The sequence below is a fragment of the Hermetia illucens genome, chromosome 2 (assembly GCF_905115235.1).
Source record: "Hermetia illucens chromosome 2, iHerIll2.2.curated.20191125, whole genome shotgun sequence".
Taxonomy (NCBI): Eukaryota; Metazoa; Arthropoda; class Insecta; order Diptera; family Stratiomyidae; genus Hermetia; species Hermetia illucens.
Window position 1 is genome coordinate 130946825 of NC_051850.1, and position 23354 is coordinate 130970178.

Below are 23354 nucleotides of genomic sequence, written 5' to 3' on the forward strand. Positions count from 1 at the left end.
CCACCATAGGGTCAAAGCTCTTACTGTACAATACTATGATCTTGCCAGTCCTCATGTATTCCTCGGAAACTTGGGTTCTTAGCAAGAAAAATTGCGAACTCTTGACCGCATTCGAGAGAAGAATCCTCCAAAGAATTTTTGGCCCCCTACATGAGGATGGATGATTCCGTAGCCTACACAATGACGAAATCTATGGGCGATACCATGACCGTCCGGTTGTGGATAAAATCCGGCTCAATAGGTTATGGTGAGTGGGTCACTTAACCCGTATGGATGAGGATGATCCCACCCGGAAAGTCTATAAGGGCAATATCTATGGTAGAAAAAGAAGACGAGGCAGACCCTGCCTAAATGGAGCGATGGCGTAGGTCAGGACACGAGACAGCTTTTAGGGATATCGAATTGTCTGGATGTCTGGAGTTCCTTATTAAGGCGGGCCTAGACCGGATACCGGTTGTTGCGCCGTTGATGATGAATATTAGGCATCATCCTTGCTAGAGATGAGCTAGCCTTTGCTGTCTTTTCGCATGGATAGTCCAGGTGCCCCTTGAAGCTCAACTTGGCATCGACCATTACCCCAGGTATCTAATGATCGATTTTGAAATGACCACGTGATTACCAACCCGGATTCTGAGAGTGTTGTTTTTCTTTCGATTGGTAATAAGGACCGGTTCCGTCTTATCTTCCGCCAGGTCCAATTTCACCATTTGGAACCATGCTTTGATGACATGCACGGTCTCACTTCCATGTCCTGGTGGTATTTCGCAACTACTATCACTGCCACGTCGTCTGCAAAATCAATAAATGCTGCCTCCTTTGGCACGCGAAGGCCGAGCACTCCGTCATATATTATGTTCCACAGAAGGAGCTTTGGAGAACACCTGCTGTTACAACATATTCCTTAGGCCCGTCGCTCGTCTCGTACCAAAAAAGTCTCTCCGAGAGGTAGAGGTAGTTTAACCAGGGTGCCTTTAATCCAACCTCAATTGACTGAGTTAAAGGCATTCCTGCAATTCAGCATCACCCCCGCGCAGCAATTACCAGCGGCCGATGGCATCGACCCTGGATCACGTTCTGCGAAACCCATACTGCTACTCTTCAACATCATCCCTATAGTGTCTGAAAGACAAATAAGGCGATACGAAGAGGCTGCGCCAGGCGGTTTTTAGGACTTCAGTAGTAGAACCAACCTCCCCTGGGCGGAAAACACTCCTTCCACTATACACAATTCTTATGAACCATGCGGGTCTGACTTTAGCTGCCAACTTCAGGGCTTTGTTCGGAATCCCATCCAATCCCGGACCGTATTATTCGCAATTCGTGCACAGATTTCCCGTAGTTCCTCCTTGGTCATCCCGAGGATTGTGAAGACGTCCTGTTGCACCGTTGACTGAGATCCACTTTCTTACCACATTGTGGCAATAGAATTACGATTGTTTTGAAGAAGAGTCACGGGCATGTCACTTGAGATGATTTTTGTCCATGAATCTTGTTCATTACAACTTTGTAAACAGCGCTCCACGGGTTCGTATGTTGCTCAAGGCACAATTGATTTTAGCAATTCCGCTTACTTACCCGCATAGCCTTCTGAAGGCAACATTGAAGCTCGCGGTATCCCTTCTCTCTGGTCTTTTGGCAAAGCTTCGCCGCTCGCAGACACGATGCTCTCAACAACGAGATTTCTTGGTTCCACCAGTTTGCTTTCCTTCAGCGCCGTTCCATTCGGGTCGTAACCTCCTTCTAAAGCCGCCAGGAATGTCTCTTCCCCGAAAGCTGGACCAGCCAGCTATCCTGGTTTTTGCGATTATGTTGCCCACTCGACTGTCACCTCCCTCGTTCCTGATGTCGAGAAAGTTGGGCTGTTGATCGCTGTGGGTGTAGTGTTCATTCATCCGCCAGATCATCCTTCTCGCCAACGGAGTACTAAGGTAAGTCAGATCGACGATTAAGCCTAGCCCTTTCCACTCGTATGGAAATGTTGCGGGGAAACCTTTCCCAGAGAGTCAAAGAGTCAAAGAAGGGGATGATCGTCAAGATTCCAAAGAAGGAAGCCTATTTTGAATGTGATAATTGAAGAACGTCTTGAAACATTCGTCAATAGAGAACAGCCTGGTTTCCGCTCCGGATCCTCCTGCATTGACCACACGCGGAATATAGATCCTCGCTGCACCTGCTGTTCATCAGTTTCGAGAAAGCTTGCTATAGCGTGAACAGTGTATCTGGAATACTTTATGCAGGAGGGGCATGTGTGTGTGTGTGTATGGTGGGGGAGAAGCTACAGCTTCTGAGCACTCAAGCCGTGTTGGCCCATTGTACTCGCCTCCCCCGTCTAACGGAATATTCTGGATTCGTTAACGTATCGCAGGATTTCCGTTAGTGGATGTGATGCTACCCGTCGCAATTGGAGAACATCGGCACCAAAGATCTGATGCTACGCCATGCAGTGGATTTCGCTCTCTCAAGATAGCCGACGACCAAGGGCCCTTGGTGCAGAACAGTATTGAAGCAACGCGAGCGTCCCGGGAAGTGGTGGAGAGAGCTGAAGAACATTCCAGGCAACCAGGAACGATGGCGCGTAGGTGTGGTTTACTCGCTATACCTTACCAAGGGGTGAATGGCAACCACACAAATATAAAGTTCTAAACTCATAACTGTGCAAAATTCGTTGAAGAACTAAATTCATTTGGGTTTTCTTCAGTCAATCCACCCCTTTTGCACTATCACCACTATCCATGTAATTTCGCTAGCATAGCGAAACCTTCCAGTTCATAAACGCATCCAAATTTTTCAATCGCACTTACTTGAGCGCCAACTGCGATCGCATAAATTTCCTGTCGACATGGGAGCCCTCCACGTAATTCTTAACAGTCAAACTGTCAGCGCCTGCTTCCAGCGTTATTTCCTCCTCGTTCATCTGAAAATTGTTCGATATCTCCGAGAAGAGCTTGTGAGATGATGACAACCTGCCAATGGACAAAAATAGATTAAGAGTCGCATGAAGGCGGGAAGTCTTCTTACACATTGGGGACGTTATCAGTCATGTACACGGCCTGTAGCGTCTCAAAGTCCAAAATTGAGATGGAATGGGTTCTGATAGTCTCCAGCCGACACTTTAGCTGGACAATTAGCTTCGAGTGAGCCGAGTCTATGTGGATTTTGCAGAGCTCAACCTGGAAGCAAAAAAATGCGCTGAAGTTCTCAAAGCGATCTCTGAATGCAATTGGACGGCACCTGCTTCATGTTCTTGAAGACACCAATGCACGCCTTCATGGAAACCTTGCATTTGTTGGCGAAATCATCCTCAGTGTCGCTCTCAATGTTGTAATCATTGAAGAAGTTTGGTTCGAAGCGGATCATTGCAAACGCCGACTTGGTGGCGCTAACCGTCCGAATGGAGAGTCCATCGTCGTCCGCCTCGACAAACAATTCCGAACCGATTTTCGCCATAGATTGAATGGCTTTCGCGAAAACTGAAATTGGCAAAGGAAGACATAAGGATCCGCGTTAGGATTCAAGCAATTGGAATGTTACCACGAGCGTTTGTCCCGGGAATGACACATTTCATTGCCGAAGTGATAATAGGCCTCGCCGGCACAAGAAACTCAAAACAAACGCAACTGACATATGTTTTGACGTTTCGTAAAGAAGGGAAGTCAAATGTAAAATTTAGGAAGCAGCTTTAGCAACTCTTTGGCTAATGGCGTATAAAATCGGCATCCATGGTTGACGTTCAGGGAAAAGTTGTCATACTAGCTTGCGTTTGAATTTGGGGATTAGATACCTTTTGATTGTTACCATTCCCAATTGACAGGAAAGTTTTCGAGAGTATTCACCCAAACCTTGTAACCTGTAGCACTGTTTCAGAGCCTTTGCAAACATCTTTTAGAACTCGGGGGAACTTTAGAATGGGGGAAGAACTCGAAAAGCTGTCATGGCATCAGGATATTTCGCAGAAGACGACAGTCGGATTCCACCGGAATTATTCCTTAGACTGGCGAAGTTCTGCAAGAGAAAGGCGCTACCATTTCTTCTTAGCTGCAATGCCAACGCCCACCATGAGATCTGGGGAAGCAGCGACATTAATGAAAAAGATGAGTTCCCTCTTAAATTTATCCTCAGTATCCAATATTCGTGACCAGCACCAGACAAAAGGGACTAAACAAAACTCTAAGGAAAACTCTGATGCGCATCTTGGTCAAGAATTAGGAGGTGTCGGATGGGACTTGAGGCCAACTCGAAAATAAATAGAATAATAAGAAATCCCATAGCCAAAGGCAGGGCAATATCTTCTGTCTGTCTGAAGAACGAAGGACATTACCGAGAATGAAGAGGATAAGATACATCTGCTTCTCAGGGAGGAAGGCAACAGGCCCCCCACAATAGACAGAAGGGGGAAAAAGTGAATTCGAAACTAGCGAAAGAGGTATGCTCAGAAGTTAGAATAAGATGGGCAGTGGAAGCCTTTAAACTTTTGGTATTTTCTCAGTAAGAGAAGTAAGGAGCAGCATAGCCTTTGGATATATACCAAAGGCATGGAGACGGGCAAGAGTGGTCTTCATTCCGAAAGCGGCTAAATAGGATCCTTTTCACCTTAAATTTTTCAGACCAATATGTCTGACATCGTTCACCCTTAAGGCGGTGAGGAAGGTCATAAATAACTCTACATTAGAACTAACGTTCTAATACGCAATCCCATACATCCATGTCAGCATATGTGTATCAGTAAAGCCCACCAGCATCCCTAGAGGTCCTTCTCGAATTGACTTGGCAAGGAGGACGATCTTCAGAATGTCCGGCAGTACCATTGAGGCGGGGAGCTACCTAAATCGAAGGAAAATTGAAATTCTTTCTAGGCGGCATTCCGAATTACTGATATCAAGGGATAACATGAAAACAAGGTTTCTCTTCGATAAGAAATTCGAAACACGTTGGAGCAACAGGGCAAACTGGGAGAACTTAGGATTGACTTACGGCTTAAACCAGCAACTGATTATCCGATAGACTGACGGATTATTTATAGTAGAGGGAGCAGGCGCTGGAATCATTGGTTCAAGGAAAGCGCACCTTGAACCAATATGTAAGTATACTAGCATATTTCAGGCGGAAACATATGCCACAGACAGATGTGTCTCCTTCAACCTCTAAAGAATTTAAAGAGCAGAACATTGTTGTTCTAACCCTTCTAAGCCAAGCGGCTGTTAAGGAACTTTAGCCCCACTAGGTAAATTCCAAACTGGTACGCGAATGTCTCAACAGACTGAACACGCTCGGCTGGCAAAAGAAGGTCTGGATACTCTGGAAAGAAGGTCACCTTCGGTTAAAAGGCAATGAAGCAGCAGGCGGAGAAGCAGCGACGTCGCTATACTGGCCAGAGCCAGTCTATTGAGTCTGAAATGGGTTCATAGCTATGACATTGAAAAATGAGGAGGAACGACTGAGGGAACTATGCTGAGAAAACTTACCAGGAATGGAACATAAGCACCCTGGTATGAGCGGATACAAACCCAAGCACTCGAAAGATTGTTTAAACCTCACCAAGAAGGGAGATGATAGTCTGAATACTCACTGGTCACTTCAGGACAAACTATCACCTGGGGAAGATAGGGATATCTAAGGACACTGTCTGTAGATTCTGTGAGGAGAGTGATGAGACCTGTTCTGGGACAATGTCCGGAACTTCTGCAAAATAGGTTTAAGCACCTGAGAGAATACTTAATACCAAATGCTGGGTTGAAACACTTGGAAGTAGGGAACATAATAAAGTTTCTGTCGGTTATAGGTTTAAACGACATACTATAGTTTATAGATATATTATCTTCAGTAAAGGGACACAATAGCTCTTTTAGCACACAGTGCGTCATCCCTTGACAATATTACTATTATTATAAAGGCGATCATTGTATAAATACTCGAATCCTAAGAAATATGGAATGCAGTAACTGGCACCATGAGCACCGTGGGTCATGGTGTGGTAGTTTCAGTGGGCATAGGGCACAGTACATCTAATATGTAGTATCGACACTAAATGATCCGGTCTTTTGAATGTATTGAGGAAGTTTATCCGTACACATCATAGGTACTAGGGCACAGGTATATACTGCTAGATATTTAGGGCCTATGATGTTTGTGTGTGTTTGAGGTGGATCGCAGGATTCACTGTAGTGGATGTGATGCTACCCGCTGCAGTTATAGCACATCAGCACTAAAAATCTGATGTCTGATGCGTCCATAGGCGAGGCATTCACATAGAAAATGTCGTGCATCCCGCTTCCTCATTACAATATGGACACGATCATCTTGGAGAATTCCTGTTCTGAACATATGTGTAGCCAGTGAATTATGGCCAGTCAGAATACCCACCATACTTCTGCAAGTCATCCTGCTTTTCGACAGGATAAACTTTGCAGCATGTTTGTTTGGTTATGACAGGAAAATTTTGGTGTGTTTAGCAGCATTAAGACTCAGCCACCTGTCATTATGGGAAGCTTGTTTCCAGTTTTTGATAGAAGCATTAGCCAATGCTACTGGCACCCCAATTACTGGTTCCGGTCCGGGCATAGGGAAAATTGAACCCTCTTTTGCTAATACATCCGAGATTTAATTTCCCTCTACACCACAATGACCGGAAACCCAGAGTAGTTTCATCGTATTGTATCTAGCAACAAAATTCAATTGATTTCTATATTCCTGAACGATTTTTGAAGTGATCAAAGGACTGCTCGATGCCCTTAATGTAGCTTGACTATTGCTACATATTGCGATGCGCTCGCCCACCAACCGCTCGTCAATCACCCAGCTTGCCGCTTTTAGGATCGCATACACTTCAGCCTGAAAGACCGTTGTATATTGTCCCAAGGGAAAGGCCCACTTCTCGTTTTTATTCGAGAGGTAAACTCCCGCTTAATAGTCCTATTCTGTTTTTGAGCCATCGGTGTAAAAGAAGTCAGTATATCCTGACGAGTAATCCTCTGGTTCGACGCAGTTTTCTCTTCTTTTCAAGATAACTTGATATCTTTTACCAACTATGTTAGATGTATGGGGATCCGAGAATCAGAAGGCATTGCGAAAACTGGATTCAATTCTCTCAATAACTCTACCAATGCTCTGTGCCCCCATGTCCATTGTTTCTCAATAGATCTAATCGAATAAACCTATGAGCTGGTCTCATTGCATTGCTCTCAATAAACAAATCCAAGGGCTGCAAATTGAATAATGAATTCAGAGCTGCGGAAGAATGTTGCATACCGAGTAATGTTGCATTCTTAAAGGACGCGGGCACGCGCGGAGACTTATCAAGAACTCTGTCGAGCGAAGAAGCGACTTCACAGACGGAAAAAGGAAGCCTTGGAGAACCAACAAGTTTGTGAACTAGAAAAGTACAGGAAGCAACCGAACCAGGCGCGGAAGTTTTACCAACAAGTCAGCAGGATGAAGCCTTATACACCTCGATGTTCATCCTGTCGAGACAAAGAGGGAAATCTGATTTCCGACAGAATGGGCATATTGGAGCGATGGGTTGAGTACTTTGATGAACTACTAAACAACCAGAACATCGGCGAATTGGAGGTCCCGCCAACTGAAGACGACGGACAAATACTGTCACCACCAAGTATCGACGAAATAGTCCGTGCAATTCATCGGCTTAAAAATCATAAGTCGCCAGGAGCCGATGGAATTACAATTGACCAATTACACAAAGTGGTTTATCAACTTATGCTCAAGGTGTGGGACAGCGAATCAATGCCTGACGATTGGCAACGACGTATTATTTGCCTCATACATAAAAAGGGAGATATCACACAGTGCAGCTATAATAGAGGTATCACGTTGCTGAGTACCATCTATAAGATATTCTCCGCTATCTTGCTAAGACGGATAGCCCCATACGCCTAGAATATCATCGGCCATATCATAGAGGCTTCACTCCAGGCAAATTAGCAAAACTGGAAAACTATTGGAATATAAACATCAGTTCCACCATCTTTTCATTGACTTTAAAGCCGCCTATGATAGCACAGCCAGGGTAAAACTGTACACGGCCATGAGAGAATTCGGTATCCCAACGAAATTGATAAGACGAACTAGGCTGACCCTGACCAATGTGCGAGACCAGATAAAAGCAGCAGGATCACTCTCGAGATAAATTCAGCATCAACAGCGGTCTACGACAAGAGGATGCCCTATCATGCGTCCTCTTTAATCTGGGCTATACATCAATGAAAGCAAGACAAAGTATATGGTGGCAACGGCAGCACCAAAAACCTACCAATAATATCAAATCGCACTGGTCAAACGGGAAGAATAAAGATAGGAGACTACAACTTTGAGACCGTTGATAATTTCTCCTATCTAGGGTCGAAAATCACAACCGATAACAGCTACGAAGATGAAATCCGCGCACAGTGGTTGGCTACCAGCAAAGCCTATTTCAGCTTACAAAAACTGTTCCGCTCGATGCGTCTCACCATAGGGTCAAAGCTCTTACTGTACAAGACAATAATCTTGCCAGTCCTCATGTCTTCGAGACTTGGGTTCTTAGCAAGAAAAATTGCGAATTCTTGGCCGCGTTCGAGAGAAGAATCCTCCAAAGAATTTTTGGCCCCTAGATGAGGATGGACGATTCCGTAGTCTACGAACGACGAAATCTATGAGCGATACCATGACTGTTAGGTTGTGGATAAAAGCCGACTCAATAGGTTACGGTGGGCGGGTCACTTAATCCGTATGGATGAGGATGATCCAGCCCGGAAAGTCTATAAGGGCAATATCTATAATAGAAAAAGAAGACGAGGCAGACCCTGCCTGCGTTGGAGCGATGGCGTAGGTCGGGACGCCAGACAGCTTTTAGGGATATCGAATTGGAGAACCTTGGCGCAAAACCGGGATGTCTGGAATTCCTTATTAAGGCAGGCCTAGACCGGATACCGGTTGTTGCGCCGTTGATAATGATGATGATACAGAGCTACGCCGGATGTCGTGCCCATGGCACCGGTGATACTCAGACACACAGTTCTTTGCAATGTGGCTAGTTTACAACGAAAACTTTTTTGTTTCACCCTTAACCCATCACACTATGGATGAATAAGTGAACATCGACGTAATGATAGCAACATGTATCCACATGACTACCTGAGGCTTAAGTCCACATGTGGAGGCAAAGGTCCACCTATACAGCCCATAAGCTGTGAGAGCTTCTTTCATAAAAGAGGAAGGTTTGAGCCAACACGCTCCTTTTCTATAAGCTACTGGTCAATTGACGAATGTGCAAAAGTGTGAACTAGGAAGCAAAGAAAGTGATTGGTCCATCATAAAGATCTTTACGATAAAATGGATGCTTGGAACAGCGAGATACTAGATCTGTATCGACTTGTCAAAAGCAAAGATATCGAACACTGTTGTGTTAATGGTAAAAACGGTACTTTTCTTACCGATCGACGAGCCGCGGCGGACAGATGGCAGGCATATTTTAAGTAAATTTCAACGAAATGCTAATTCTCCAGTTCCGTTAGCACCGACAACATTTTGAACAATTCCATCTGTCAGCTCTCCCGCATTTCTCACTTTTACAACCAATGTCAAAACTAATATCGGTTTCGGTAGTACTAATCGAGACAGACTATATTCGGGGAAAAAAATTTACACTCCTCTTTTCCATATATGGGGACCCCCTCCTTAAACTCAACGTGGAACTATGTTACTAACCGAATGGAATGGGATTCACAGGTGCTACCTTTCTAGCAAATTTCGTATCAATAAGGGTAACCATTTCTGAGATATAAGGTATGACAGACAGGCAGACAGTTAGTAAACCGATATTTTCCCTATCGACTGCCAGCCACCCACAAATGAAAAAAAAAACATGTAGTGTTGTTTGTTATCATCTAATTTGTGTACTCGTATGTGGGATCATTAAATGTTTAATACAATTTTCAAAAACTAATAAATTCTCCGTTATATGGCGAAACCATAGCATGCCTGCCTCCATCAACTGGTACATTGGCACCCGTGATATAAGATGAGTCACTACTTGCTAAGAAGTGAATCGTTCTGGCTATTTCTTCGACGGTTCCAGCCCGTCCAAGAGCGTGAGTCGTCTGACTATGCTTCAAAAATTTCTGGTACTCCTCTTCATTCATGCCTCCACGCTTATGAATCTCCGTCTCAATGACTCCTGGATTCACTGAATTTACTCGAACTCCTTTTGGTGCCAGTTCTAGGGCCAGACAACGTGTGAATTGATCCACGGCTGTCTTGGAAACGCAGTAGGCCAGAACGCCACAAAATGGCCTCATACCATTCACACTGGAGACATTAACGATAGTCCCTTTGGTTTTGATCAGATGAGGAACTGCTTGCATGGTTAGGTTGTAAATTGAGCGAATATTTGTGTTCATTACGTAGTCATACTGTTCCATGCTGGTGTTTTCGATGCTTCCTTTTGAGATGACTCCGGCGTTGTTTACAAGAATATCGATTTGGCCAAACTTGTTGATGGTATCATCGATGATTTTTTTAATCGCGGAATCGTTGGTTACGTCGGCGACTATGGTGAGCAGGTTCACATCTTTATTAGCAGCGTAGCATTTTGAGGCGACTGTTGTTAGGTTTTCCTTATTTCGACCTACTAGGACCACTTTGGCATCTAATTCTGCAAAGAATATGGCCGTTCCCGCTCCAATTCCCGAGCTGGCACCAGTAATGATTGCTACTAGTCCTTTGATGGACATCTTGAAATGAAACTGAAGGCTCGAGGTTCTGGTTTCTGACTAAAATAAGATAAGGTGAAATTTGATTATAATCAATTAAAGCAAAATACTAAGTTTTTGCCTAAAATGTACTTTAGAAATTGGAAATAATAAGCTAATATAAGGAAATCCCGAAATTTCCTATCCCGATTATTCGTATTTCCGCCTAATTCATACAACTTTGCCGGCCCCAAGAATTAATTTTTATTATTTTATTACTCCGGACAATTGGGTCAAAGGGTAGTATAGGTCCCAGGGCGAAGCGTGGATTGGTACGCACGATGGGGCATAAGATCTGAGAAACGCCAGCTGAATTAACACCAAACATTCTACTACCAAACCCTATCTCTATTTCCATATGCTGACTGCTGGGAGTTCTTTCTTAATGTATAACTGCAGACGGAGGAGGATGGATGCGAGTCTTCCATGCCTAAAAGCGGGACATATTGTACTAACTGGTCCTCCTGGTTGGGGGTTGAGTAGGGCTGACAACCCTACACGGAGAAGCAAAGATACAGAGAGGTTAGATTGTCTTCTATTTGTAGTCAAGCCTAAAATTGATAGACCAGTAGCTTACTCCAACCTACAATTTTTTTTTACTGTGTAGACATGTAGCTTAGTAGTAGCTACTTAGTAGCTTTGTACTGATGAACGGGGTAAGTTGCTCCCGAAATATATATCCACGCTGTAAAATAAAAATTGTAGTTTGAAGTACGCTACTGGTCTATCAATTCAAAGATTCAGTCACGAAAAGAGCCTCGGACTAGATTGACGACACAGCGACGAACCCGGCAACGAAAACGGAATAGCGATTTGCACATTTTCTCATGAAACGTGTGCTCCCTGTACAGAACAGGAACTGCCAAGCAGGTAAGCAATATCCTGTCCCAATATAGGACTGATGTAAAAGCGTTGCAAGAGATGAGCTGGACAGGGACCGCTTTCCTGAAGAAGAGCCACTACATCATATATTATGTTTTGTTTGGAGTGTAGGGTAGGTGAATGCATTTACGGACACAGTGTTGGACTCCCGGTTCGGCACGTCGTCGGAATACCAACTAAACACCTCCCCATCGTCAGAGAGCTAGCCCGGAACCGTTTGTCACATTACTTCCGGCTAGTCTCCGAACTCCCCCCTCCCCCTTTCACCAACGGGAGGAGAAAGGAGGAAAGGAATTGTCAGTTCAAGGAATCCCCTGTCATCCGACTCCTCCACCGGTCGAGCTCTATCTTCTTAGTAACGAGTGGGACCCGAACGTAATGGGGCAACACGGCTCCACCTGTCAGCACCCCTCAGCATCTCTTCGACAATGTTGTCTGGAGAGAGATCCTCTGTGTTTAAATAGAGCTGCTGACGAACCCCCTCCCACCTTCAACAAGAAAAAAAAAGTGTGGTGGGCATAGCCCACAACTCTATTGCAAAACATACAATCCGAAGATTGCGCTTTTCCACTCTTGTGCAGGTAAGACGGAAAACTTCCATGCCCACTTAAAAATTGGGTAAGGAAATAGTCAGTCTCACCATGACTTCCGATTCATCCACGCGCCTAAATTGCCGATGAGCCGCGCAGTCCATCTGCCTCTAGTTTCATTTTCCCAAGAGAGCTACCACTTGTCTAGAGTGCACTGCCATTCTTCACGAACAACCACCTCCCTTGCGCTTGTATATGGCTTCACGCTCCTTAGCAAGAAGGGCAACGGACATCACTCCCGAAATCACCATCACGGCCGGTTCAGAGACAGTGCGGTATGCAGACGACACACGCAAAGCTCCCCATCTCTGGACTTACGCGAGACATTTACGCGCTAAGAGCCTCAGCCCATATTTCTGCGCCCTAGAGCAGGACAGAGTGCATTGAACTCATCAGGAGACGCCGCCTGCTAGACGTAGGACCCCGAATGTTTGCCATTAGCCTACTTAACGCCGGAACTCCAGCTGCAGCTTTGTTCGCCGCTGCTTTGATTTACTCAAAAAAGCTCATCTTTGAGTCAAGAATCAACCCGAGGTACATTACCGTTGGTTTTGACTCGATTATCGACTCGCCGAACGATATGGGACGCAGGGTCAGAATTCTCTTTTTAGTCAGGATGACTACTTCGGTTTTTTTCCAGTGCAAGGTTGAAACCGCTTACCCATCACTTCGACATGCCGAGTCTGCTTTGCGCCTGTTTGACAGTGCGTCCAGCAATAAGCGCCGCGATATCATCTGCATAGCCGACCAGACGCGACTCTTTTAGCATGTCGAGTTTAAGTAGACTAGTACTTCAGAGGTCCGGCCCTAGGACGGATCCCTGTGCTACCCCCGACGTGACCTCCATCCTCCTTTGATCCTCTAGTGTTTCATAGAGCAGGGAGCAATTCCTCAGGTAATCCCTCAATATCCGTAAGAGATAGTTCGCTACGTTGAAAGTATGGTCTAATGTGCCTAGAAAGTTTTTCCATCTTACGGAATTAAACGGTTTCTGACCTCAAGCGTTACGAGGAGCACCACCCGTCGAGTTCGTCAGCTATGTGCCTCCGCTCGTCGAACGGCATCCACGACTTGCATGACAGCATTAACTGTAGATCTTCCTGCTCTAGAATCAAACTGCCGGGGAGATAAATCTCCAGCAGCGCGTATCGCTGCAGCGAGTCTACTTCTGATGAGCTTTTCGAGCACTTTTCCAGTAGTGTCAAGCATACGTAGTGGGCGATATGAAGACGGCAACTCGGGGTCGCCTCTCCCTTTGTGGATCAGCGGAAGCCTCGCCACCTTCGAACGGAAAAGTACCCTCTTTCAGGCAAGCGTTTTATGCGCCGAGCAGTAGGTCTGGCCGGTGTTGGAATACCAAATTGTATACTTCTTCTGGAATACCATCAGCTCCTGGCGCCTTCTTGCTTTTCATAGAGAGAACTGCCTGTTCCAACTCTTTTGTATAGAAAAGTGGACAGCCCTCTGCACTCTCCGCGCCGACGTCATCATCCCATACGAGGTGCGCAGGGAACAGTGCCCTTACAATACGGTCCATCTGTTCGCCTTAGTGAACAGGGTTTCAGCAGAGCCCCCATTTTTAGGGTTACCAGTTTGTAACCGAGTCCCCATTCACCTCGTCGACCAGATTTTGCCAGCGGCGAGCTGTGCTCTTGTTTATTGCGCTGTGAAATCTCCTTTTGGCTGATTCGTACTCCGTCATTATGGTACATGCTTCCTCCCGGTCGCTTAGACGTTGTGTTAAGCGGCAGAGCCTGTGACACTCTTTCCGAAGTTCGGCGATTTCCACTCTCCACCAATAGATAGAAGGCTTGCTCCGCGGGTCGTCGTTATTAGGTTCATAACTGAACTTACAACAGAGTCAGTTGCCGCGCCACCACCCCCAGGAGTGCTCTCCCCCATCTGTTCCAAGATTTTCGACAAACCTCCCGGTGTTCACTTTCGCGACGCACAGAAAGATCGTCGGGGTGGTGCACACCAAGAGTTTGTGTTCACCACTTCGAAGGCAATGTATTTACGGCCGCTTGCCGAGTAGTCTTCCAGAACTCGCCACTCGTCCACCAGCGACATTAGTGATTCCGACGCGAAGGTTACGTCTGGAATGCTTCCCTCGCAGCCCGGGCGCCAGAACGTTGGGGTGGATTCGGTGTTTAGAACTACCAGTCCTGTTCTCGCGCCATTTTCAGTCTCCCTCTGGAGTTTGTGTGAGGCTTGCCCCATTCAAATGCCCTAGCATTGAACTCATCCCCGACCAGAACCCGCCAATCTGTTCTTAAGATAACATCCTCCAAAGCATCTAGCCTCCGTCGAAAATCCGGCATCGCCTCATTCGGCGTAAGATAGACACTTTCACATATATTATGGTATAGTGGCTATTCGGTAAACCATATGATCGGAATAGGTTTCCTAGTCAGCTAAAAATGAAACCTGCTGTTATCGGCTTTAAAACCATAAGCGAAAGGCTATGCACTCCACGTTTGTCAGACAAAATTTCGATATATAAGCCTCATGAACGTCCACGCTCCTTCAGAGAAGACTGCAGAGTCGGAGAAGGATTCCTTCTACGAGGCAGTAGAGGGGACCCTTGAAGCCTGCTCCAGGTAGGATATCAAAAGCATACTTGGAGATTTTAACTGTCAAGTAGGGACGTAGTCCATATATAGGCGATACGTTGGCTGCCATGAAACTACCAATGACAGTGGACTGCAGATTATCCAACTGGCAGTACCCTATATAACAGGTAAGTGAGAAATGAATACCGTAGTAACCGCAGTTGACAGAGGCCAGCACCAGCAAATGATCTTCATAACCACACACAAACATTCTTGCCCCCAGTCGCAAAAAAGGGCGGAACGACTGGTTCGACGATGAATGCAAGCTAGCAACGAAAGGAAAGAATGCTGCATATCGCACAATGCTGCACTCTCAAAGGACGCGACCACGCGCCGAGACCTATAACAAACTTCGTCGAATGAAGAAACGACTTCACAGACGGAAAAAGGAAGCCCGAGAGAGCCAACTAGTCTGTGAACTCGAGAAGAACAGGAAGTAACCAGGCAAGGGAGTTTGACCAACAAGGCAGCAAGATGAAGTATATGGTAGCAACTTCAGCACCAAAGGATAAAGAAGCAACAAAATCAAATCGCACTGGTCAAATGAGAACAATAAAGATAGGAGACTACAACTTTGAGACAGTTCATAACTTAATCCGTATGGATGAAGATGACCCAGTCTGGAAAGTATATTAGAACAATATCTATTTTAGAAAAAGAAGACGCAGTAGACGCTGCCTGAGTTGGCCTAAAATCAGGATGATCAGCGGAAAATCAGGATGTCTGGAGTTCCTTACTAAGGCAGGCCTGGACCGGATACTGGTTGTTGCACCGTCGATGATGATAACTCGTACCAAACTATCAGTTGGAGTACTACTGTGATGAATGGAAATGGTTTCGCTGGTCTATAATGTTTTTATTTTATATTCGAGCAGACTTTGCATTGTAACACAGTTCCTTAAGCATGCTAAGAATGAACCATTTGTTGAAAAACCTGAATACTAAATTCTCATGGAGCAGTAGATGCGAACCGCCAGAGGAAAATTGAAAATTGTGAATAACATTTTAACAGTTTATTTTGAAACAACCTAGAAACTAGAAAGAATGCAGTCATAGCACATTAAATACAATTACGTATAATTGCATAGGAAACACTTAAAAAAATTTTCTGAGATCCACCCGATATCTTTTCTGAAAAAGTTGATTTCACCGGATAGTCTACCCAGCTGTAGTCAACTCATCCACTAATATCTAACCCGTAGGCAGAAGTAGTACTTCATTTGGAGTTATGTTGGTAACTCGATTATATGCATATCGTAGATGCAGAAATTACCAAGTTTCGGTGACAAAAGGCCAGAGTTAACCGATCATATCGGCGTAAAGGATATATTTTTCTTTTTTGCAAAATCAATGTGTTTGAAAAATGATGTCATTGTCCATTGAACTCTTCCATTTTCTTTAGAAGAATATAATACACGGCCAGTCACAAGAAAAAATATCAATGCCCGCTTCTGCAGAATAAGTTGGAGGAAACCCCTGCTAACGAGGTTAGAACCTTAACGGACAATTTTGTGGAATTATTTCGAAGTATTTTATACGAAAACGCCAACAATTGTGACAGCTTGACAACTGGACGCCGGCTTTATTCAGCTGGAAATTGACAGATAAAAGATAGCTATTTTCTCTAATTTCAGATTGGCTTAGAAAAGTGTTGCAGCGCGATAAAGGAAAAATGGCAATATGAATTGGCTATTTTTGCAAATACGCGAAAATTATAGCTTTTAAATTGATGCACGATATATGCAGAAATAGTCAATGAGCACTTGAATTTATTTAACTATTTCAATGCATATAACCACTGCAACCTTCCAACATCTTCGTTTATAACTTGGAAAATTAAGCGCGCAATGTGGGAGTATCATTTCTCCCTTAGTTCTTCAATGAACGACACTTCATACTTTATATTAAAGAGTTTAGTATACTTCCACTGAATATATGTAGATAAATACCTTGTTAATATTCCCAGAATATTTCAGCTGAATACCCAAGACAGAATATGTACTGCTTTCCCGCTACACAATTATTAGTTGGACTCAGCTGTTTGACGATTTATGACGCAACGACGCCAGAATATATTTTTATTAGTTTCTCCCTTATCTCGCTCAGTTAGGCTGAAGCTACATAGTTGACTTGGCGGCAAATGCTTCAATACTCTTCATTTAGTTAATGGATTTAAGAGAACAAGGTATACATATGTACATATACTCGGAAATTCAGGTAATCGATGGGACATTATTATTCTGTAGTGAACGACGGAATAAATCGTTTACTAGGGAAAGCTATCATGATTGACAGCGAGGGGAATCTTGCCCCGTCTTTATTCCTCCTTCTCAGTATCGTTTGTTTGTCATCAAAGATAAAAAAAACTTTGCAACTTTCGAAGATCATCAGTACCATACTAACCTTCCTCATTTTAAAGTTTTGTGTAAAACAGAACCTTATTAAAATCAGTTCAATGTGCATTAATTTCCTGTTGAACCCAGCGTCACGAAATTTGGTGCGAACGTGTTCCGTTGATTCTGTTCAGAACTGGCCACACCTTCCATCCTAGTGAAAAATCTGAGAAGTGTATATATAATCTAGACCTACAAAAACATCCCATGTCGATATTTGCTCAAATGAAATTAACAATCGTATGATTTAAGCGATTCTTCCGTTTGGAAAATGTCAACAATCATCATAAAGCAAAGTGGCCAGTAGGATTGCGTTTTGAGTGGAAACTTGGAGTGCGTTATGGCTATCCTATTGCACGCTCTTTGCCGAGGAATTCCAAAAGATTGCTGTTACAAATTCATTTAAAGGATTCCCGAAGACGTCTTCTTGCACTTGACAAGTGTTTGAAAGCTCCGTTGATGTTAATGTTTTATGTAGTAATCGTGTTTTACAAAGATTGATAAGATCATGCCTAAAAGGACGCAGTTGTCATAAGGCAAAAATATGCTATCATTGCATTGGCTGACGGTAGTGTACCTGTTCGTAAAATTACACATGAATTAAAGTTCAAGGAAAGTTCGGGATGAAAAAAGTTCATCACATCAAAGGAATATAAAATTACTTTGAGAGAAAGTCGTTTTAAAAATGCAGTTCAGATAGAAAAAGAATTGCAACAATCACACTAAAAAAATACAAGTCGGGAAACCGGAAGCTTGACGCTTCAGGTATAAAAGGTTTTGTGTTTCCCTATGTGAGGAGCATAACGTAGTTCTCCATTGGCTTATAGCATTTACCCGAGATATTGAAATCGTTCAGTTCTGGGCAGGTTACTGCCATTGCCAGAACTCAGCGATTTAAGTATCTCGAAGGGCAGGTTACTGCCATTCCCAGAACTCACTGATTTAAATATCTCGCGTCAACGCTATCAGCCAATGGAGAACTGCGTAATGAAATTGTTTCACGCATTAATGCAACCTAGATGAAGTGGCATTCCCCAACTGGTGTTCTTTGTGATCAACGTGTCAGCGCACGTCCCAAATCTAAAATTTACTGCAATGTCGTCCGTCTGCCACTCTCTATAGTTCTGAGTGTTGGCCGACTGATGGAAAGCCCTGTGTTGATAATGGTCACCTTCATACGCTTCACGCTCTGAGTTTAATATTATTAGCGAATGAAAACAATTTAACCAGCATCAAATATAAAAAAGGGTTAGGGAGAATTAGATTCTTCTTGAATGGAATTTTAATATTTCACTGGAATTTCAATCATTCTCGTTAATTATGACGTCAGCATCTTATTTGTATGGTTTAGGATGCTGTTAATTAGCATGAAATGGATAAGTTTGAACTGCTATAACTTTCCCACTAATGGTTGGATTTTCATGAAACCTGGCATGTGTATGCACGAGGCTGTCCTCTATGTCGGTGCAAAATTTAGTACACTTAGGATGAACTTAAGGGGAATTTTTTGGCCAATTTCTAAAAGTTGATAATATACTATTAGTAAATTTTTTGAGCAGATACCGGAATGGGACATCTCTCGAAGATTAGATTTCACATAAGTGTTTTACACAAAACCTTAAAAAGGGCTGCGGATAAATAGATTCTTCATAAATGTGACTTTAATATTCAATTATTCCGGGTAATTATGACGTCAGCATCCGATTTGCATGGCTTTGGAAGCAGTAAACTCGCCCGAAATTGCTAAGTTTGAACTGCTATAACTTTGGCGTTAATTGCCTGATTTTTATGAAATTTTGCGCATATGCACGAAATATTGTCCTCTATGCTGGTACAGAATCTGGAAGTCCTAGGATGAATTTAAGGGGGGTTTTTCAGTAAATTTCTAAAAAATAGTAATATACTATTAGTAAGTTTATTTGAGCAAATATCGGAATGGGACATATTTTGAGGCCTAGATTTCATCTAGGCGCACCACCCTGATTTTTTTTCGGATGTTTGGGTTGGGTAGTTTCCGAAAATGAGTCCTGTCTCACTTCAAATGCGTACATTTTGACTCCTTACTGACGCACTTTGCAATTTATGCCAAAACTAATGTCAATTTCGGAAAGTACAAATCGAGACCTTTCATTTGATACCCTACACAACTATATCCGGCGAAAAAAATTTTTGAATCCTCCCTTTGCATGTATGGGGAGCCCCCCTTCAAACTCCACCTAAATTTATGCCACTCGCTGTATGCGTAGGATTTCATAGTTCCGATCTGTCCACCAAATTTCGTTTGGATCGGTTTAGCCGTTTTGGAGAAAAATGCGTGTGACAGACAGACAGACATTGAGTCGATTTTAATAAGGTTTTGTTTTACACAAAACCTTAATAACATTTCGACAAAAACTGTTCAAAAACGCGTAAAGGGTTTCAGTATGATCGCGAGAAAACCTGAATCAAAATTCAATCTTATAGCACTCGATGGCTTCCGCAGTGTTCGATGCAAACAAGGTGAACGATATGCAGAAACTTGTGTTCTTTCAACTGGGATAGATTTCTAAACATAAAACTGAGTCGATTTCAATATTAAAGGGCACAATAAATACAGAAAAGTACAAAGACATCAATTTCAATGAACTTTATTTTTCAAGATGAGTCGGCGCCTTTCCATCAGGCCCGTTGTGCAAGAAACCGCAAACGTCCTTCTTATCGTATAAACTTTTTTTTAAGTTAAATAAACTATTCTTTAACATTAGATCAAAAAATTGAAGGAAAATCAAAGGGTTATCTCTTTGGATTGGGTAGGACACAGTCCAGACTTCAATCCAATCGAAAATGTGTGGAAGCTCACAACCATGGCTGAGCTTAATGAAACAATCGAAAAAGTTTGGCATATGGAAATTACGATTGATGTCTCCCCATAGGGTCAAAGCTCTTACTGTACAAGACTATGATCTCTCGAGTCCTTATGTACTCCTCGGGACCTGGGTTTTTAGTAAAAAAAACCGAACTAGGAACTTTTGACCGTGTTCGAGAGAAGAATTCTCTGAAGAATTTTTGGACCCCTACATGAGGATGGACGATTCCGATAAGTGATACCACGACCGTCCGGTTGTGGATAAAATTCGGTTCAGCAGGCTGCGGTGGGTGGGTCACCTAATCCGTATGGATGAGAATGATCCAACCCGGAAAGTCTATAAGGGCAATATCTATGGTAGAAAATGAAGACAAGGCAAATCCTGTCTGAGATCGAGCGGTGGCGTAGATCAGGACGACAGACAGCTTTTAGAGTAAGCAGGGTAGGGTAGGTAGGGTGCTAAGCAATATTTTATCGTAAACATTGACGTGTAAAAAAGGTATAAAAGGTTTTGTATTTCCCTATGTGAGGAGCATAACGTAGTTCTTCCTTGGCTGATAGCATTGACCCGAGATATTTAAATCGCTCAGTTCTGGACAGGTTACTGCCATTACCAGAACTCAGCAATTTAAATATCTCGAGTTAATGCTATCAGCCAATGGAGAACTGCGTAATGAAATTGCTTCACGCATTCCACAGCTGCTGTTCTTTGTGATCTAAATCTAAAATTTACTGCTATGTCGTCCGTCTGCCTCTCTCTATAGTTCTGAGAGTTGGCCGACTATAAAAGGCAATGAACGAGGTCTTGCGGTAATGGGGACGAAGATGTTGCATTGCACTGGTGCGTGATACATTTTGATCACGTCTGAAATGAGAATATCCACAATCGATATGGGCTTGCACCGATCGATCAACTATGAGAGAAGCGTTTTCGATGGTGTGGTCACGTAATTCACGCTAACGAGAATTCATCATCATCATCAACGACGCAACAACCGGTATCCGGTCTAGGCCTCCTGACATCCCGGTTTTGCGCCGAGGTCCACCAATTCGATATCCCTAAAAGCTGTCTAGCGTCCTGGCCTACGCCATCGCCCCATCTTAGGCAGGGTCTGCCTCGTCTTCTTTTTCTACCATAGATATTGTCCTTATAGACTTTCCGGGTTGGATCATCCTCATCCATACGGATGATTGAGCCGGATTTTATCCATAACCGGACGGTCATGGTATCGCTCATAGATTTCGTCGTTATGTAGGCTACGGAATCGCCCATCCTCATGTAGGGGGCCAAAAATTCTTCGGAGGATTCTTCTCTCCAACGCGGTCAAGATTTCGCAATTTTTCTTGCTAAGACCCCAAGTTTCCGAAGAATACATGAGGACTGGCAAGATCATAGTCTTGTACAGTAAGAGCTTTGACCCTTTGACTTTCGAGTTTTTGTAAGCTGAAATAGGCTCTGCTGGCTGACAACAACCGTGCGCGGATTTCATCATCGTAGCTGTTATCGGTTGTGATTTGCGACCCTAGATAGGAGAAATTGTCAACGGTCTCAAAGTTGTATTCTCTTATCCTTATTCTTCCTGTTTGACCAGTGCGGTTTGATGTTGTTGGTTGCTTCGTTTTCGGTGCTGACGTTGCCAAGATATATTTTGTATTGCCTTCATTGATGTGCAGCCCAAGATCTCGCGCCGATCGCCGCCTGCTCGATCTGGATGAAGGCAGTTAGTACGTCTCGAGTGGTTCTTCCCATGATGTCGATATCGTTAGCATAGGCCAGTAGTTGGGTGGATTTAAAGAGGATTGTATCTCTTGCATTTACATCAGCATCACGGATCACTTTCTCGAGGGCCAGGTTAAAGAGGACCGTAGACCGTTGTTGATGTCGAATGGTCTCGAGAGTGATCCTGCTGCTTTTATCTAGCCTCGCACATTGGTCAGGGTCTGCCTAGTCAGTCTTATCAATTTCATCGGGATACCGAATTCTCTCATGACTGTGTACAGTTTTACCCTGGTTATGCAATCATAGGCGGCTTTAAAGTCGATGAATAGATGGTGCAACTGTTGTCCGTATTCCAACAGTTTTTCCATCGCTTGCCGTAGAGAGAAAATCTGATTTGTTGGTGATTTGCCTGGAGTGAAGCTTCTTTGGTATGGGCCAATGACGTTCTGAGCGTACGGGGCTATCAATGTTCGGGCTATCAATCGTCAGATATTGATTCACTGTCCCATACCTTGAGCACAAGTTGATGAACCACTTGGTGTAACTGGTCGCCTCCATAATTAACCGAGAATTCACTTACCAATGTTGGTCTGAACATCGAAGTCAATGGTAAGGAACCAAAAAGCCGGCCAAAACAACGGTGGCTTGATACGCTGGATGGGGATTTAAAGGCCTCGCGATTATATCCAGATCAGGCATTTGATAAAATAAAATGGCGAAACCGACCCCGCTTGTAAACGGGATACAGGAGATATGAGGAGCGATGAGTACCTGACAGTTCCGTGTCACATAGTTAAAAATTCCATTGCCCTCATTTTTTTAGAAAGCGATTTAAATAAATCATTTGATGGAAACCCCTGTATTGATAATAGTCAACCTCATCCGCTTCACTCTCTGAGTTTAATATTATTAGCAAATGCCAAGAATGTAGCCTGAACGCTTCAGGTACGCAAGGTTTTGTATATTTCTTAGTATGTAACACGTAATATATCCATATATTATGTGGGAGTATCCGCTTTCGGGTGATATTGACATCCATAGTCTTCAATTTTCAAAGAAGCAACAACTTTGACGTATTATAACTTTGTTAGTAGTGGTGCGATTTCCACCAAACTTGGCAAGATCATGTTCTACATTATAGCCTACATCACTGCATCGTGGTGCTAGGATGAACTTAAGGGGGAATTTCTAGCAAATTATAAAAAAATATAGTAATCTACTATTATTAACTTTATTTGAACAGATATCCGTATGGAAGGTATTTCGGAGCCCAGGCACCATACAGTGGCAGCCTCCTGATTTTTTTCAGATTTTTTGGTCTGGTAGTTTCTGAGGATGGCCCCCTTAAAGAAATGTTCACTTTCAATCCCCCACACTCCCCACCTTTCCGCCAAATGTCGAAACTAACACCGGCTTCGAAAAGTACTAACCGAGACTTTTAATTTGATACCCCACATGACGATATTTGATGAAAAATTTTTACACGCCCCTTTTGCATGTATCGGCGATAAAAATTGGAAAAAATCGCAGACAGCTTCAAGATGCATATCGATTAAGCGCTCTCTGA

General features: G+C 43.6%; 2 protein-coding genes across 3 annotated transcripts in view; both read right to left on the reverse strand.

Annotated features, from left to right (window-relative positions):
- LOC119650254 (cell cycle checkpoint control protein RAD9A) overlaps positions 1–3607 on the reverse strand; it is a 39015-nt gene extending 35408 nt beyond the window's left edge. The window contains exons 1-4 of the mRNA XM_038052846.1: positions 3532–3607; positions 3232–3470; positions 3019–3170; positions 2802–2963 (exon numbers count right to left, since the gene is read on the reverse strand). Coding sequence (XP_037908774.1) covers positions 2802–2963; positions 3019–3170; positions 3232–3470; positions 3532–3565 — 587 coding nt within the window. The 5' untranslated portion in view covers positions 3566–3607. The remainder of the gene's footprint in view (positions 1–2801; positions 2964–3018; positions 3171–3231; positions 3471–3531) is intronic.
- Positions 3608–9871: 6264 nt separating this feature from the next.
- LOC119649732 (3-oxoacyl-[acyl-carrier-protein] reductase FabG-like) lies at positions 9872–16941 on the reverse strand. 2 transcript variants are annotated; one of them, XM_038052014.1, is made up of 2 exons: positions 16779–16941; positions 9872–10766 (listed from the first exon to the last, which is right to left on the reverse strand). In XM_038052014.1, the coding sequence occupies exon 2, from the start codon at positions 10725–10727 to the stop codon at positions 9930–9932; it is 798 nt and encodes a 265-aa protein (XP_037907942.1). In that variant the 5' UTR covers positions 10728–10766; positions 16779–16941; the 3' UTR covers positions 9872–9929. The 2 variants fall into 2 exon arrangements, with proteins under 2 accessions (XP_037907942.1, XP_037907941.1); XM_038052013.1 differs by having other exon boundaries at positions 9872–10762; positions 16779–16939.
- Between the last annotated feature and the right edge of the window lie 6413 nt (positions 16942–23354).